We start from the raw sequence: 16,328 nt of genomic DNA, 5'->3' as shown, positions 1-16,328 counted from the left end.
CACTTGATAGAGATATTTGATACATTTATGTCCTTGCTTTTTGTTGGGGTAAGAAACAAGGCCGAAACCCACCTGGTTGGTCCCTCGGAGCCGCCCCTGTGGTCGGCTGTCTGGCGGGTACCGTCCTGCTCCTCGAGGGGCTGGCGGTCGACTCTAACTGGTGAAACTTGTGAACTCTGTCCCTCACCAGAATTGCATCCTCTTTTGTTTTGTAGTCTAAACGTGGCCAGCCCAGTTCTTTTTTTTGCATTATGCTATCAATCTCTGCCATCAGACGTGTCTGGGCTCGGGCCGCATCTGCGGGGCTGTACTTATGCATGTGGACAACGTCCTCCCTCTCCCCCAGCAGTTTAGAGAGAAGGGAATAGAGGTCACCTGCACAGGAGGAAACAGAGGAGGAGAAGCGGAAAGACAAGAGAGGAATGGTGGTGTGAATAGAAAAGTGAGAAAGCCATTGGAGTGGAGGAAAGGAGGACGTGCTGCTGGTGTTATATGTATTTGATATACTCAGACGGATCTGCTGACAGACGCCTGCTTTCAATGATAAATATGTTATGATGCCAGGCACATATACTTTGAGGATCATTGTGTCACAGTGTACACTCTTCAGGCCGCACCACAAGGATGTGCTGTTTTCTTTCAAATACACGGTGAAAACATATTATTGCGGCACAGCTGACCCAGAAGAGCGTACGCTGCTTGTGTCCAGCAGATGTTCTCCAAAATGGTGCTACGGTGATGTGGAGAGACGAACTGATGAATAAAGTCCCTATTTTTTCTTTCTTTGAGTACAAGTATTCTCATCTCTTCATAACGTTACAGTTGATTCACTGATGGCAGATGGACTATTCTGATGAAATATTTGATACCTTTCTGGACCTTGACCGTGTAAGTTACTTGGCAGTCTATGGGACAGTCACAAGCCTCCCGGTTTTCATCAAAAATATCTTAAATTGTGTTCTGAAGAGGGACAAAGCTTTTACGGGTTTGGAACGACATGGGGGTAAGTGATTAATGACTAAATGTTCATTTTGGGGTGGAGCATCCCTTTAAATGTGTCTTTGTTTTTGGCATTTCTCCCTTGTTCTCTCAAACAGCACTTCACCACAGAACAAGCATTTATTAGCTTCTCTACTTTGGTTTAAAGTCTGGCTTCTGTAATCATAAGCAAATCCCTAAAGCATTGCCCAGGTTTCTGTACCATTTTTGTCAACTTCTCTTATGACAACTCGTTAATGTTTCATGATGACCTTGAGCCAGTTCGGTGCTGAATAGTTTTTTCTTCCATTTTCCAGTGAATAGGGGCTGTGTGCAAAGGATTGTGGGTGATTAGAAGATGTGAAGTATACACCTGATGCATACTGCCTCTGTGTAGGCTCTAGAAACACTCACTAAACTGAGAAAAGCTCTTTTGTTTGAAAGGCAATTGTAAAATGCTTTCTGCTGCTATAGGAAATTTAGTGCAACCGTGATGCTTTTTAACGAACTGCCGGTTGATCTTTTGTTCACACAACACACTCTACTCTGTTGGTAATTTCATTTCACCAGCTCAGAATGTAATCCACTCTGACTTTCCATAATCAATAAGCATAACCAAATGAGAGTTTACACTAATTTAGAACGATTACTGGATATTGGTCCATGTGTTGTTTCTCATTAACAAACTGCCTTTCAACTCATCTTGACTCGCACCCCAAGGTTCAGGGCACAGTGTGCACAAAAGACAAGGTATTTTACTGGCCACGCAACAGCTGTGGCTTAAACAAATACAGCCAAGTCTCTACACATTTCTAAACACATAATCCAGTTCCATTTCCACTTTAACAAAACCATACTTATTTAGAGAAATAAGTATGATTAATGACATCTGTTTGTAGAACAACAATCCATTCAAATGAAAGCATGCATGACAGATCTATCTTTTTCAATCATGTTTGGACAAAAGTATTCTGGAGGGGATTGGGAAGTGAGTAATGCATGGGCAAATTCAGTCACTGTTTGGTCTCTACAGGGAGCTGTGCGAATACATAACATTCAGAAATCTATTCAGTAAAAAACAAACAAACAAAAACATTAAAATACCGCAATATTGAAAGGACCAATCCAACACTATACACAGCCATTTTCTAAGCATAAATAGGATTCAGAGCCTAGCCTTCCACTAGAAAGGTATATACATTTGTTATGAAGCTAATTATAAGCAGTCTTGGGATTAAATTTAGCAAAAATTAGATGCTAACAGATTCAGTTTTTAACTCAGGCACAGAAATCTCTTAGATGTGCCAGCGAGCTCTCAGCAGGTTCAAGATGGCTAAATGGGTCATGATATACTATTTTTAATGCATGATTATTTTCCCTGAAGTCAAGTTATGCTGATATTTTCCCCAAACAGTAATAACTTAAAAATGAGTGTCTTTGATGATGTGAATGAAACATTTGTTTTACTTTAACACTTATGCCCACTGCTGGCATTGCATATATGCCTCCCACCACACATGTATAAATAACGGTTGATAAAACGCTTCGAATGCAGTCTCATGTTTGAACTGTGGTGGATAAGTAGTTATCTGTTCACCTGTTTTACTAGTGAAAAACAGGGGTTTGGTGATAACATACAATATCTAATAACAATGTGTAGTTACACTGAGTTTATCTGAGAGCTTACCAGAGTGAAAATAATCTTTGACTGCTTATTAACAGTTTTGTGTCTTATTGACAAGTTACGCCTGCTAAAATGCTGCAAAGATACATACAATCCCAAACTAACATGATCAGGAACTTGAGATGTGGGTTTACATTCGCAAACAGTACAATGATTGATGAAAGATATTTCACAAGTTTCACAACTCTTAAAGGAGTCATCGGAAGCACATTTTCTACACGTTGAATTGATTCTTTAAGGTCTAAATGAAAATCCTATAACATTAATTTGGTTAAAATTTCTCAGCAGCCCGTTTTGTTGCTATACTCTTTAAATGCTAATGATCTGAGAAAAGGGATATTATTTATAGGGATAAAACAAAAACACTGTGTGCATTTTTATAATTATAGGGTGGTTGTGTACACAAACTGCCAACAAAAATGTAGGTTCAAACAACAGGTAAAAGTCAATTTAGCATCTATTTTATCAAGGCTCATGCCACTAAAAACCGGTTTGATCTCCCTTATCTGACACACACATGTCTTTGAGCCTTTATTTATGAGCTGTACTACAGTTTGAACATTAAACCACTGTGTTTTTCACGATAAAAGAATGTCATTCAGCCACTGTGTCTGTCAAATGAGATTTGCAGTGGTATTCAAGCAGTGATTGTGTGTTTCAGTCTTGATTATCTCTGTAATTTGAAAATATTTTTAAACATCTTACCCTGATCCAGAACTTCCTCTTCTCTCTTGGGCTCCTGCAGCTCCACAACGTCTGTGGAAATCAAGAAACAAATAAGTGTATATATATATATATAAGTGAATTTTGGTTTCACTGAATTATCCCTAAAAGTATTGCATTCATCCCATATTATAAGACTTATTTTAAGACATATTATAATAAGTCATACTGCCCACTAATAGTGTAAAATCTTCAACTGTCTATTTTTGGATGGTACCTTTCTGAGGAGCTGACTCATGCTTCATGGACATCATATGGTCTGGACTGACCGGGATGGGAATATTGGCCTCAGAAGGGATGTTCCGGAACAGTTCACTACTGCCGTCATCTCCACAGTTCATGTAAGGCACAGCATGGGTGTTGTCCATGTAGTACATGATGTAGAAGTTACACATCTCATCATTGGAGGTGCCTCTGTGAGGAAGGAAACAATGACACATGAACAAACTACTAAAATACAGCGCCAAAGCTGCAATTAAACTGCAAATAACCAACCAAACTGTATTCAACTCAAATGACACACCCACAGGCCCTCTCAAAACAGATTTCTCAAAACTGCATACTCCTGTTTCCACTGTTTTTGCGGCTTAATTAATAAAGGAGATACAGTATATATTTTGGTTTGTTCTTAGGTGCACCCTTAGATATCATGAAAAAAGTAAACTGTTTCTGGTTGTTTTATGCATAGATCAGAAGCCACTTTGGTCAGAAACAACATGAAACTCTTGCAGTGTTTGCAAACTTTATTTTTGCATTGTTGCATTCCAATCAGTGTCAGAACAGCATGATTCATAGTCATCTGCCTCCATTCAATTTATGCAATGCTTACTCCTATTACAAAACCAATGAATAAAAATGTCCCACCAATTCTTTTTTTCACTCAGACCTTCATCACAATAAAGAAATTCTGCATAATTAGATGATTTTGGAAAAAAAAGAAAGAAAGAAAAAAGTAATTTAATTCTAATTGTGACCCTGGAACACAACACCAGCCTTAAGTCGCTGTTGTATATTTGTAGCAATATACAAAAAAATAAAAAAAAACATTGTATGAGTCATAGATTTTTCTTTTATGCCAGAAATCATTAGGATATTAAGTAAAGATCATGCTCCATAAAGATGTTTTGTAAATCTTCTACCGTAAAATATAAAAACATAGTTTTTGATTGGTAAAATGCATTGCTAAGAACTTCATTTGGACAACTTTAAAGATGATTTTCTAAGTATTTAGATTTTTTTGCTCCATCAGATTCCAGATTTTCAAACAGTTGTATCTCAGAAAACATCTCGGTTACGTATGTAACCTTGGTTCCCTGAATAGGGAACGAGATGCTGCGGTGACGTGACCACGTATGGGAACACCTCCGGTGTGACGAATGTCTGAAGCCCTATACCATCCCGCCAATCCTATTGGCCAAATGGCGCATAGCACCACCCTACGCATGCGCACGCATGATATACCTGGGTGCAGCGCGCCATTTCGCTCAGATTTCATGACTGAAGATGAAGAAGTTATCAAGGTACGGAACGGCCAGAACCGCAGCATCTCGTTCCCTATTCAGGGAACCAAGGTTACATACGTAACCGAGATGTTCCCTATCATAGGTCACTTCGATGCTGCGGTGACGTCACCACGTATGGGAATGATATACCAAAACGCCTGACATACCTGATAACTGAGATCCGAGGAAGCATCTGCTCAAGCGGAGAGAACCCGGGAGCCAGGGGCCATCCTCACATCCAGACTGTAGGACTTGATAAAAGTGCTCGGTGAGGACCATCCTGCCGCAGCACAGATATCATCCATAGAAGATCCACTGAGAAAAGCTTGAGAAGAAGCCACAGCTCAAGTGGAATGAGCCTTAATTCCTAAGGGCGAAGCGAGTCCGCGCGCCTCATAGGCCAAAGAAATTGCCTCCACCAGCCAATGGGACATGCGCTGCTTTGTAACCGCATGGCCCTTACTTTTATGTCCGAGACAGACAAACAGCTGGTCAGATTCACTCCAAGGGGCTGTACGATCCACATAAGTCTTTAAAGCTCTCACAGGGCAAAGACTTAGATCTTCTGATCCAGCCTCAGCAGGTGAAAAAGCTTCCAGGACCACTTGCTGAAAGCGAAAGGGGTTAGATGCGACCTTAGGAACATAGTTAGGCCTGGGCCGCAGCAGCACCTTCACAGAGCCCGGTGCCAATTCCATGCATGAGGGTGAAACAGAAAGAGCCTGTAAATCCCCAACTCTCTTGAGGGAGGATAAAGCCATGAGAAGAAGTGTCTTCAGTGTCAAGAATTTATCCGATACGGTCTCCAAGGGCTCAAACGGATGCCCTGATAAACCTAGCAACACAATGGATAAACCCCATGAAGGAACTCGCACAGGGCGGAAAGGCCTCAGCCGTCGCGCACCCTGTATGAAACGAGAAACTAGTGGATGACGCCTCATAGGAGGCACCGCCTATGTATTCGTGGTAAGCTGAAATGGCTGCCACGTAAACCTTAAAAGTGGCTGGTGTTACGCCATCCGAAAAACAATCCTGGAGGAACTCCAGCACTGAAGCCACTGGGCAGTAAACTGGATCCACATTACGATTGCCACACCAGGCTGTAAACAGTCTCCACTTGAAAGCATATAAGCGTCTCGTAGAAGCTGCTCTAGAATTCAATATAGTCTCAGTGGTTTCAACAGAAAGACCGGGACATACTAATGCACTCCGCTCAGTGGCCACGCCCACAGTTTCCACAGATCCGGCCTCGGGTGCCAAATCAGCCCCTGTGCTTGTGGTAATAAATCCTGTCTGAGGGGAATCTCCAAGGAGAGCCCGCTAGCAGACTGATCAGATCCGCAAACCACGGCTGCGTGTGCCATCGCGGAGCCAACAGCAGCAGCTGTTCCACTCTGTCCCGCCGTATTCTGCATAATACCGCTGGGATCAAACGAATCGGAGGAAAAGCATACAGACTGGTCCTGGGCCAGCTGTGAGCTAATGCATCCACGCCCAGGGGCGATGGGGGGCATAGGGAGAACCATAGCGGGCAATGCGTAGTCAAGTTTGACGCGAATAAATCCACTTTCGCTTGCCGAATATCCGCCATAAAGATTCACCGTCTGGAGGTGTAATCTCCATTCTCCCTGTTCCAGAGCCTGTCTGGATAGCATATCTGCTCCGAAGTTCAAACGTCCGGGGACATGAACAACTCGGATCGACAGAAATTTTATCTGAGACCAGAGAAGAACATGTCTCGCCAGCCTGCACAGGGGGCGATAGCGTAATCCTTCCTAATGATTCAGGTATGAGACAAACGCTGTGTTGTCTGATCTGAGCAGCACAAGACGGCCGATCAGCAGATTCGCGAATTACTGGAGAGCCAGAAAACTGCCAGTAATTCCAACCGGTTTATATACCAACTGCGTTGTGCAGCTGTCCACACTCCATGGGCTGGTAGCCCTTGACAAACAGCTCCCCAACCGGTCAAAGACGCATCCGTCGTGACGGTCTCTGGGAAAGCTCAAATCCCCAGCCGAACCCCGGTAGGAGAAACTCGGTTGGCATCCATAGCTTTAATGACATCACACAACTCCGTGTCACCGAAATCGTCGGATGCGGAAGACAACGGGGTGAAATATTTCGTCTTTCCGCCCACTTTTCCACTGAAAAGGGCGCATGTGAAGTAACCCCAGACAAATTACGGGGAATGCCGCTGCCAATCGTCCAAGTGGTTAACAGACGGACGCCCTGGAGCCGCAACGGGGCCAGAGCTACATCCATGCATTGAGAAGTACTGGGTCTACGACTTCTATAGCCCCTTTGCTCAGCAGAGTTGACATCTCCTGTCACAACACTGCTATTACCATCAGTCTACCACCGTGGAAAGAATTCAGCGGAAAGAGGCGGGCCTCTAAAAAACGAATTGGTGTATTCGTGACAATTGTGCGTAACACCCATTGAGAAATGCCGGGCAAGCGTTCCACGCGACCCAAAACGATACTAGCAGTCTCAAATTTCCGCTTTCTGCAACGCTGTCATACACATAAATGTCGGTGCACGGAAAAGCCTACGGCATTCGTGCACAGGGGAAGTGTATGCATAAGAGCTATTGCGTCCCGTTGTGTATAATCCTGAACGTGTCCACGGCAGGAATTAGACCAACGAATTGAACATCAGGCTCTGCCGCTAACTAAAACGGCGGCTGTGCGAGCCGTCATAAACGGGTCGTCTGTGTAAGACCCTTGAATCGCCCCTCAAGATCTGAAAGCTGGATTGCGCAGTGTCTGAGGGATTATTATTTATTATTTACGCCTGGCGTCACAGCCCGATCCAATGCTGCTCGAAGCGCTGTTTGCTGCGAGACAGTCAATGTTAGAGCGTAGGGACTGCAGTGAGAGTGTTGGATGCGCATTAGCGGTCCAACAGCACTCTATAGTGGAGGGCACAGTCCCTGGCGAACATGAAGTAAAGCGCATGCGTAAACTTGCTGCGTTTCGTTGTGTATAATCCTGAAGCGTATCCACGGCAGGATTTAATTCACCAAGATAAAAATCGGGCCACGTCGCCATTGCGAGAACGTGGCGGCTGTATGAGCAGTCATAAACTGGCCATCTCTGCCAGCCTTTTGTGCCGTCCCTCAGACTCTGAAGGCTGGATTGTGCAGAGTGTCTGAGGGGGCGCTCAAATGATAGCTCAATCCAATGATGCTCGAGGTGGCTTTGCTGCGAGACAGTCAATGTTAGAGCGTGGGGACTGCAGTGAGAGGGTTGGATGTGCATTAGCAGTCCAACAGCACTCTCTAGTGGAGGGCACAGACCCTGGCAAACATAGAAGGAAAGCGCAAGCGTCAAACTCGCCGCGTTTCGTTGTGTATAATCCTGAAGCGTGTTCACGGCAGGATTTAATCCAACAAGATAACATTAGGCCACGCCGCTAGCGAGAACGCGGCAGCTGTGTGAGCCGTCATAACTGGCCATATTCGCCAGTCTCTTGTGGCGTCACTCAGACTCTGAAGGCTGGATAGTGCAGAGTATCTGAGGGGGCGCTCAAATGATAGCTCAATCCAATGATGCTCGAGGTGCCTTTGCTGCGAGACAGTCAATGTTAGAGCGTGGGGACTGCAGTGAAAGGGTTGGATGTGCATTAGCAGTCCAACAGCACTCTCTAGTGGAGGGCACAGACCCTGGCAAACATGAAGTAAAGCGCATGCGTCAAACTCGCTGCGTTTCGTTGTGTATAATCCTGAAGCGTGTTCACGGCAGGATTTAATCCAACAAGAAAACATTAGGCCACGCCGCTAGCGAGAACGCGGCAGCTGTGTGAGCCGTCATAAACTGGCCATATTTGCCAGCCTCTTGTGGCGTCCCTCAGACTCTGAAGGCTGAATAGTGCAGAGTGTCTGAGGGGGCGCTCAAATAACAGCTCAGTTCAGTGACGCTCGAAGTGCTTGTGCTGCGAGACAGTCAATGTTAGAGCGTGGGGACTGCAGTGAGAGGGTTGGATGTGCATTAGCAGTCCAACAGCACTCTTCAGTGGAGGGCACAGACCCCGGCAAACATAGAAGGAAATGCATGCATCAAACTCGCTGTGTTTCGTTGTGTATAAATCCTGAAGCGTGTCCACGGCAGGATTTAATCCAACAAGATAAACATAGGGCCACGCCGCTAGCGAGAACGCGGCAGCTGTGTGAGCCGTCATAAACTGGCCAAATTCGCCAGTCTCTTGTGCCGTCCCTCAAACTCTGAAGACTGAATTGTGCAGTGTCTGAGGGGCGCTCAAATAACAGCTCAGTTCAGTGACGCTCGAAGTGCTTGTGCTGCGAGACAGTCAATGTTAGAGTGTGGGGAAAGAACGAGAGGCTTCTCGTAAAGAACCGTAATAAGAGAATAAAATTTGACTCAATACGACTCGATACGTCTAGACGAGACTAGGTCGCGGCGGAGTTTGGCGCGATCCGTTCGGCTAGAGAGGTAGTCAAACGGCATCGCTATATAATAGCAGTCCGCCATGTCACTTAATCGTGGCAAAAACCCGCGCCGTTCGTGATATGCGCTGATAAGGCTGCTTCCAGGACCTCGAAACCTCTTGGTGGAGGTCCGTGAGAAGGGTAATTTATCCACCGCGCGGATAGCCACATAAAAGCACACTGAGGAAGGGGAAGCGCGTTTCTCCTGTCCGCTCGGAGGGAGAGAACCGCTTATGCCGGTCAGAGCCTACTCTGAGTAGAAGCTGCGGTTAGACAACATAGTATAAAAGCAAAACTGCTCTGATTAACGCGCTCGAGTAGGGGAGAGCGAGCAAGTGGAAAACTCCAGTGCATCACTGTACTCATAGTCAAGCCGCACATATCGCCCCTAACCAACACCTCGTGCGGGGCCTCGGCGACCGCAGAAGCGAACGGTGGGGGTTAGACGCGAGGCGACTGAAGAAATAGACTCCAGAGCGCGGATACTTTCTTATTTTACCATAGCCGTAGGCTATCACAGAGAGAACATGAGAGAGGCTGCAAACGAATCTCTCATGAGTGCCTCCCTGTGATAAACCCATATACGGCTCTTACCTTTCGTTGACTAATCGCGTCCGCGAAAGAGGAGTTAACACTGCTCGAAGAAAATCGCTGGAGAACGCGAGATGATAGGGCACAGATGATTCGCTATTCCTGAAGGAATGAAATCTGAGCGAAATGGCGCGCTGCACCCAGGTATATCATGTGTGCGCATGCGTAGGGTGGTGCTATGCGCCATTTGGCCAATAGGATTGGCGGGATGGTATAGGGCTTCAGACATTCGTCACACCGGAGGTGTTCCCATACGTGGTGACGTCACCGCAGCATCGAAGTGACCTATGATAGGGAAATACTGTCTGATCCTAATAAACCACACATCAATGCAAAGCTTATTTATTCACATTTCAGATTATCTATAAATCTCAATTTCGAAAAACTGATACTTAATGCTGGTTTTGTGGTCCACAGTCACAACTGTGAGTTTTTTCTGAAAATAATTTTGGTATCTTTTTGATCCTGGTTTGCTGTGTTCTGTATGACAGCACAATCTGGCCCAAAATCCTGTGATTATATAACGAGACTATAAAATAATAATGATAATGATGGTAATTTTGTTTTACAGTACAACTGTAATATCACAATACTAATAGTTCATTTAATCACTTTTAAATGTGTAACCACTGAGGTTTGGGGTGGAAGAATGCAGAGAGGCTTTAAAGCTTAAAAAGACAAGAAATGGATCATGAGCTGCTCACGCACAAAAGAACAACACAGAGCCATAGATCACTTTGAAACATGGAGAGAATATATGAAGAGTTTGGTTCCAAATGCATTTAATCCATTTTGATTAATTTGAGTAAAAATGGGTTTTCTTTTCCAAGAAAGTGGCAAGATTACTTTTTCTGTTTCATACTTTCACATAGCATCTTTAGGTTATAATAACATTAAAGGGGGGGGGGGGTACAATAGTGTTTCGTGTATTCAGAGTTGTTCACAGTGTTAAAGAGATGGATTCTCATGCTAAACATGGCCAAAGTTTAAAAAAATAATTTAGAAGAATGACTGAGAATTTTTGTGCTGAAAATCTTACTCCCGGGATTGGTACAAGTTTCGGCTGGGTTTTTTTTCCATCGTGGATTTAATAACATAGACGAGAACGGAAGTCCTTATATTAGCATTTCTCTCGGAAAAGCATACGTTGATCAGAGGAGAACGAGACCGCGCACATCAACACGCTTCAAAATCGTCGGCAGCGCTGCATGGGATTTGTTCGAGAATGCCTCCAAATAAGTGCATTTTTGGATGTGAGGGAAAGTTTACCATGTTCAGCTTCCCCAAGAACCCAGCATTACATGAACTGTGGGTGCAGTTTGTTTTTCGGGGGCAGAAACGGAGTGTAGCAAGTGCCTTTGTGTGTTCTGGTCATTTCATTGAAGGCACGCCTCCAGGAGCTCTGCTTTTTCCAGAGAATCGGAAAGCTGTATTTTTCTTTTATAAATATGATAAAACTTTTTAAGACTTTTTTGGATATATGAAGGATGCAGTACTACTCTATAGGTACTCAAGATTAACATGAGATTAGGTGAAACTGTGCATGTTATGTACCCTTTGAAAATTAAAATCCATATTTTGATTTTTCAAAGATTTATTCAAAAAAAAAAAAAAAATCCCCAATATGAAATCGATGATACTTTTTTGTTTATGCAATAAATCCATTGAATCAATATGAAAGTTATTTCATATACGTGTATATATATATATTTGTGTGTGTGTGTGTGTGTGTGTTTGTGTGTATGTACATATGTCTCTGCATACTGTAAGTGGGCAGTTCTTGGTGCCAAAGATCAGACTGTACGTCAGCAGTCATCTTTACATCGTTATCTTGAGGACTCGAGTTGGGTGCGTGGGCGAGAGCGCTGGGCTTCCTGGGAGATGCGTCAATGCACTATTATGTGCTCTCCCTATCACCATGGTAACAGGCATGGCAGGGGCGCACATACGTTCAAGAAGTCACGCTCAAATGGAATATGATGAAACACAGAGGCAACCTGCTGCATGTTTAATCACTCTTTAAACACCACACACACAGAAACACACAGTCACCACCTGTCTCACAGTGTCAGTTTGTCAGATGAACACAGAAAGAGAGGTGGTCAGAGACACAATCACACCAATCCACCACCATGCAAACACAGTGAAAGGAACTGCATGCACAACACCACCTCTCATCTAACACACTTACTGCCACAGTAACTCTACATGGGAATAAATGAACAAAAATAAAAGTTGAACTCTCCCATAGGAAATCTGACATTGGTTACACATTTAAACAATGCTATTAGGCATCTGAATCACTGATTCAAACAAGAATCAATGATAGGCCAGAACATGGACTTACCCGATTTGTGTAATAGTGGTTCTTCCTTCTCCTGTGAACACACAACGGGCTGCCAGTATGTCTCCATTTCTAACATCAATGGTGTTCGTGACTGGATAAAAGGCCTAAACACAAGTGAAGTTTATACGTTAGTTCAAACGAAAAATAGAAATTGGCATTGTCACCAAAACTGTAAGACTTTCATTCCTCTCCAAAACCCATGTCAAACACTTTTAATGAAACCTGAGAGATTTCGGCTCATAATTGAAAGTCAAGGTAACCAAAACGTTCAAGCTTCAAAAGGTAATCCATACAATTCTTTATAGACACGTTCACTTAATGAAGAAAGCAAACAGAAGATTATGCCTGCCTGCCTGCCAATAAATACCTTTATTTGTGTTTCAAAGAAAAACAAGGTCTAAATTGTTTGCAATGACAAGATGGTGAGAAAATAATGACAATGTTCTTTTTTTTGGTGAACTTAAAGGTACAGGTTGTAGGACCTGCCACTAGAGGGCGTACTATCAAAACAATAACAATTGCATGGTTTGATGACGCTAAGAAGGAGCGTGGATGATGGGATTTGTTGTCTTCTACCCAACCGCAGACGGCAATCAATCAGAAGGAATAATAAATCATGGATTTAACGAGAGTTCAACGATTTGCGCAAGTAGTTTACATACAAAGTCAATGCAACGACGCGATCAGACTATGGATCAGACGCATCCTCACGCGGGTCTAGAGACGCGAGGCCCCGCGTTTGGCGTGTATGCCCCATAATACTAATCCTGTTGATCATTATAATAGCATACATTTTCTGTATTGGATATTGCGCTTGCTGATCCCTCTTGTAACTGCCACAGACAGAGAGGAAACAGGTCTGACAGCAAGATAACAAATGGGTCATAACTCTTATCAGAGACAAATGATGCATTAACTTTCCTCTACAGATGCCACGCATTAATCATGCTCGATCAGGCAGAGTGGACACGTCTAATATACCTGTGGCAGCAGTGGAGACTGGCGTCCAATCTGAGTCCACTGTCCATTTCGAACCCTGTACCCACTCACAACTTTACCTGAAGAACAAGACACACAACAAGATCAAGATATGTTAGCGCCATAAAATGTAAAACCGTTTACTAAGACTAAATAAGAACCTAGTTCTTCAATAAAGCAGTATCTCACCGAGGCTGTGTGTGTGTGTCCTGAAGGCAAAGGGATACATCGGGGAAGATGGGTAAGTGCAAGCAATGTCTGCATTGGTAACTGCAAACACCAAAAACATCAGACATCATAAATACAATAACAGCCAATCAAAACATTCAGGATAAAGCTCAGACACCTTTCACAACCCCAAACGTCTACAAGACTGGAAAACAGTTGACATGTCACAGAGTGGGTGTACCTTTCTTCCCAGGAGGAATGACAGTGTCCACAGACATCATCAGATAAATGCCAGCAATAAAGGGCTGTCTGCACAGAGCACACAACAGTCAGCATTGAAATGCGTTACAGTTAATAAAACACCACACTTTTATTGACTTCCATACTGAATTGCTTACAGATTACATCAAATTTACAATCTATATGTAATATGTATATGACTACGTAAGGAATAACTAACAGCATCACATTATTGAAAAATAATGCACACCCCTACCCTAGTGAAAAAAATACTAAAACGTTTAAAATACATTCTACTACAAATACATGTACATACTGTATTTATGTGCTTAATAAAAATGCCCTGTAATTGGACTAGTTTAGTAACTGATATACTTAAAGTCTGCTAAATTGGAACAACTAATATAATGCTAAATGCACTTTAATAGTGCAAAAGTAGTACTGGAGTCATATCAGTAAGTGATGCCAATAAATGTGTTAATGGATTTGAAGTATACTTAGTATTAAATGTATTTTAAATCAATTATGGCATTGTTTTTTTTTTTTACTGCGGTAAATATTTCCCTTTTAAATATAGCATCTACCCTAGGTCAGCCACGTAAAAATTAAAATGGCTTTGTAACAATAAAATGAGGACGTCCTAGTGGATGACTTGTTTACTGTATTGCATTCTCACCGATTTATGTACCTTTAACAAACATAACAAGCGTACATTATACTGTGTAAACTGCTCAGCCTGTATTTTGTGGTTTCTCCACTCACATTAAAACACGCTTAAGCAGATCAATGAGAACACAATGGACGTAATGGAAACAAGCACTCTGCAGTGATCTATATACACAGTAGAATGCCCCTTTTGACCAACCAGAATCAAGGAACTGATAAACAAACTAATGCACTGACAATAATACTGTCAGTTTCAGGTTCCATCAACACATTCATATTTTCCAAGACATGGACTTGGCTCATTTTCCAGTTGCAACCTAAAATAAGTGATTGTGCCCTTTGGCATGTGTGACACAAATCAGGACAGACATGAGCTGAACTGGAGCTGATTCAGTCGCTGTTTTACTCATGCTCAGTCAACACTTTATTTTCTTAGCATTTTACTTTCTGCAATGAGTTCTACTGTGCTTTTGCATCTTTTTTCATCAAATTTATTTAAGTTATTATTAACCCACAGATTCTTACCGCTTGGAAGTCATTCTTAAAGTGAGTCCTGAGCAGTCTCTATGATGATCTAAAATTGAAGACAAGACAAACACATTAGTCACATCTCATGTCACCAACATTGCTCAAATACTGCTGTTTTATGCAGCACAGGCACACAGACAAAGAATTCTCTCACAATGAGAGGAGACTGAGTAAATGTTGAATGTTGGACATTTAACTAATGTCATCAATCATGCACAGTCCATTTCAGATCAGCAGAAGATCAGCCCTGTGGTGTACATCAGTACATACCTCTGAAATTTTTGACATCACCATAGTGAATTTGCAGCACAAAGTAGTTAACTCTGGTGTTTCCTCCAACTTTAAAGCCAACATCTGAAGAAAAGAAGGATTGCAAAACAAGATGTGTTCAGTCTTTCATTGTTTTCAGAAGAGAGCCATTTACTCATGATCACTGGTAAGTTATTATAACAGCACGGGCTGAACTGAGGAGAAAGGAGAGCACCTTTGGGGAGTTTGGTTGGAGGAGCGTTCCTGGCCCAGGCGTACATGATCTTGGCCTGATCCCGACACGTCCCCAGCTCTTTCCCACAATCCCTAAACAATCCAACCAAAATATGTCAGAAATGAGTCATTATTACTCATTACAATATGGTCATTCTGTGTCAACTCAACCAGAGGTCCTCAGCTAAAAATATTGATTGTGTTATTTTTTCAAGTGAAAGAAATGCATAAATGAAGAAAAAGGCTAAATATTAAATTCCTTGGATGAATATCTGCTATTTTGTAGAGGGCAGTCAAAATGACACTTTTCACCTGACATTTGAAGCTAAATACCACTGGGTGACTTTAGAAAGATAGCAGCAGCTCTGTTATTTTACACACAGGGATTGGTAGGTCTAGAAGTCTATTGATCTATTAGTAAAATATGTAGACTTTAACCATCTTTGTTGTATTCTTGAATTTGTTACACATGCAAATGGGAGAAAACAAAAAATGGTAAAAAGCACTTTTTGTGTGGTTTTTATTTTTTTAAGTTTTCCATGCTTGCAAGTCAAGAAACATAAAAGTCTAGAAACATTATATCTTTTCTTTTAGCATTTAAAGCGCCCTACATACTTCAGTTACACAGGTATGGGGTTTCTGATGTGGCTCACTGAGTAAATTGTTCAACTGTACACTACACAGTGGTCAAAAACCAAACCTAAGTCCCACATTTGATAGTTCAACCACTGAAAGGGGGTCACATTGAACAATTCTCACATGGAGACGCATTGTTACTCCTCCATGACATTTAATATTTGGGCTTTTAATCAAGAAAGAAAAATATTACCAAATCAATCATTTTAGCTGGGTAAGTCTGACAGAATGACAGAATTTTTCTAATATGTCTACAAAACTCAAATGTAGTAAACCTGATTGAACGACATCTATCGTATAACTACACAGCCTTGGCTGAACTCCAGCGTCACAGGCCAAGCCTATGAGCAGAAC

The 16,328-nt window shown here is 42.6% G+C and overlaps 1 protein-coding gene across 4 annotated transcripts in view; it reads right to left on the bottom strand.

Annotated features, from left to right (window-relative positions):
• Window positions 1–16,328, bottom strand: part of pam (peptidylglycine alpha-amidating monooxygenase) — a 42,425-nt gene that overhangs the window by 13,749 nt on the left and 12,348 nt on the right. For 3 of the 4 annotated variants that reach the window (XM_026273177.1, XM_026273178.1, XM_026273179.1), the window contains exons 6-15: window positions 15,340–15,431; window positions 15,126–15,209; window positions 14,853–14,901; window positions 13,663–13,730; window positions 13,443–13,523; window positions 13,257–13,333; window positions 12,276–12,379; window positions 3,603–3,799; window positions 3,368–3,418; window positions 73–375 (exon numbers count right to left, since the gene is read on the bottom strand). In XM_026273177.1, the coding sequence (XP_026128962.1) occupies window positions 73–375; window positions 3,368–3,418; window positions 3,603–3,799; window positions 12,276–12,379; window positions 13,257–13,333; window positions 13,443–13,523; window positions 13,663–13,730; window positions 14,853–14,901; window positions 15,126–15,209; window positions 15,340–15,431 (1,106 nt within the window). The remainder of the gene's footprint in view (window positions 1–72; window positions 376–3,367; window positions 3,419–3,602; window positions 3,800–12,275; window positions 12,380–13,256; window positions 13,334–13,442; window positions 13,524–13,662; window positions 13,731–14,852; window positions 14,902–15,125; window positions 15,210–15,339; window positions 15,432–16,328) is intronic. The other variant, XM_026273180.1, reaches the window with a different exon arrangement.

This window comes from Carassius auratus, chromosome 10 (genome assembly GCF_003368295.1).
Source record: "Carassius auratus strain Wakin chromosome 10, ASM336829v1, whole genome shotgun sequence".
Lineage (NCBI taxonomy): Eukaryota > Metazoa > Chordata > Actinopteri > Cypriniformes > Cyprinidae > Carassius > Carassius auratus.
This window is presented reverse-complemented; position numbering and strand designations above follow the sequence as displayed.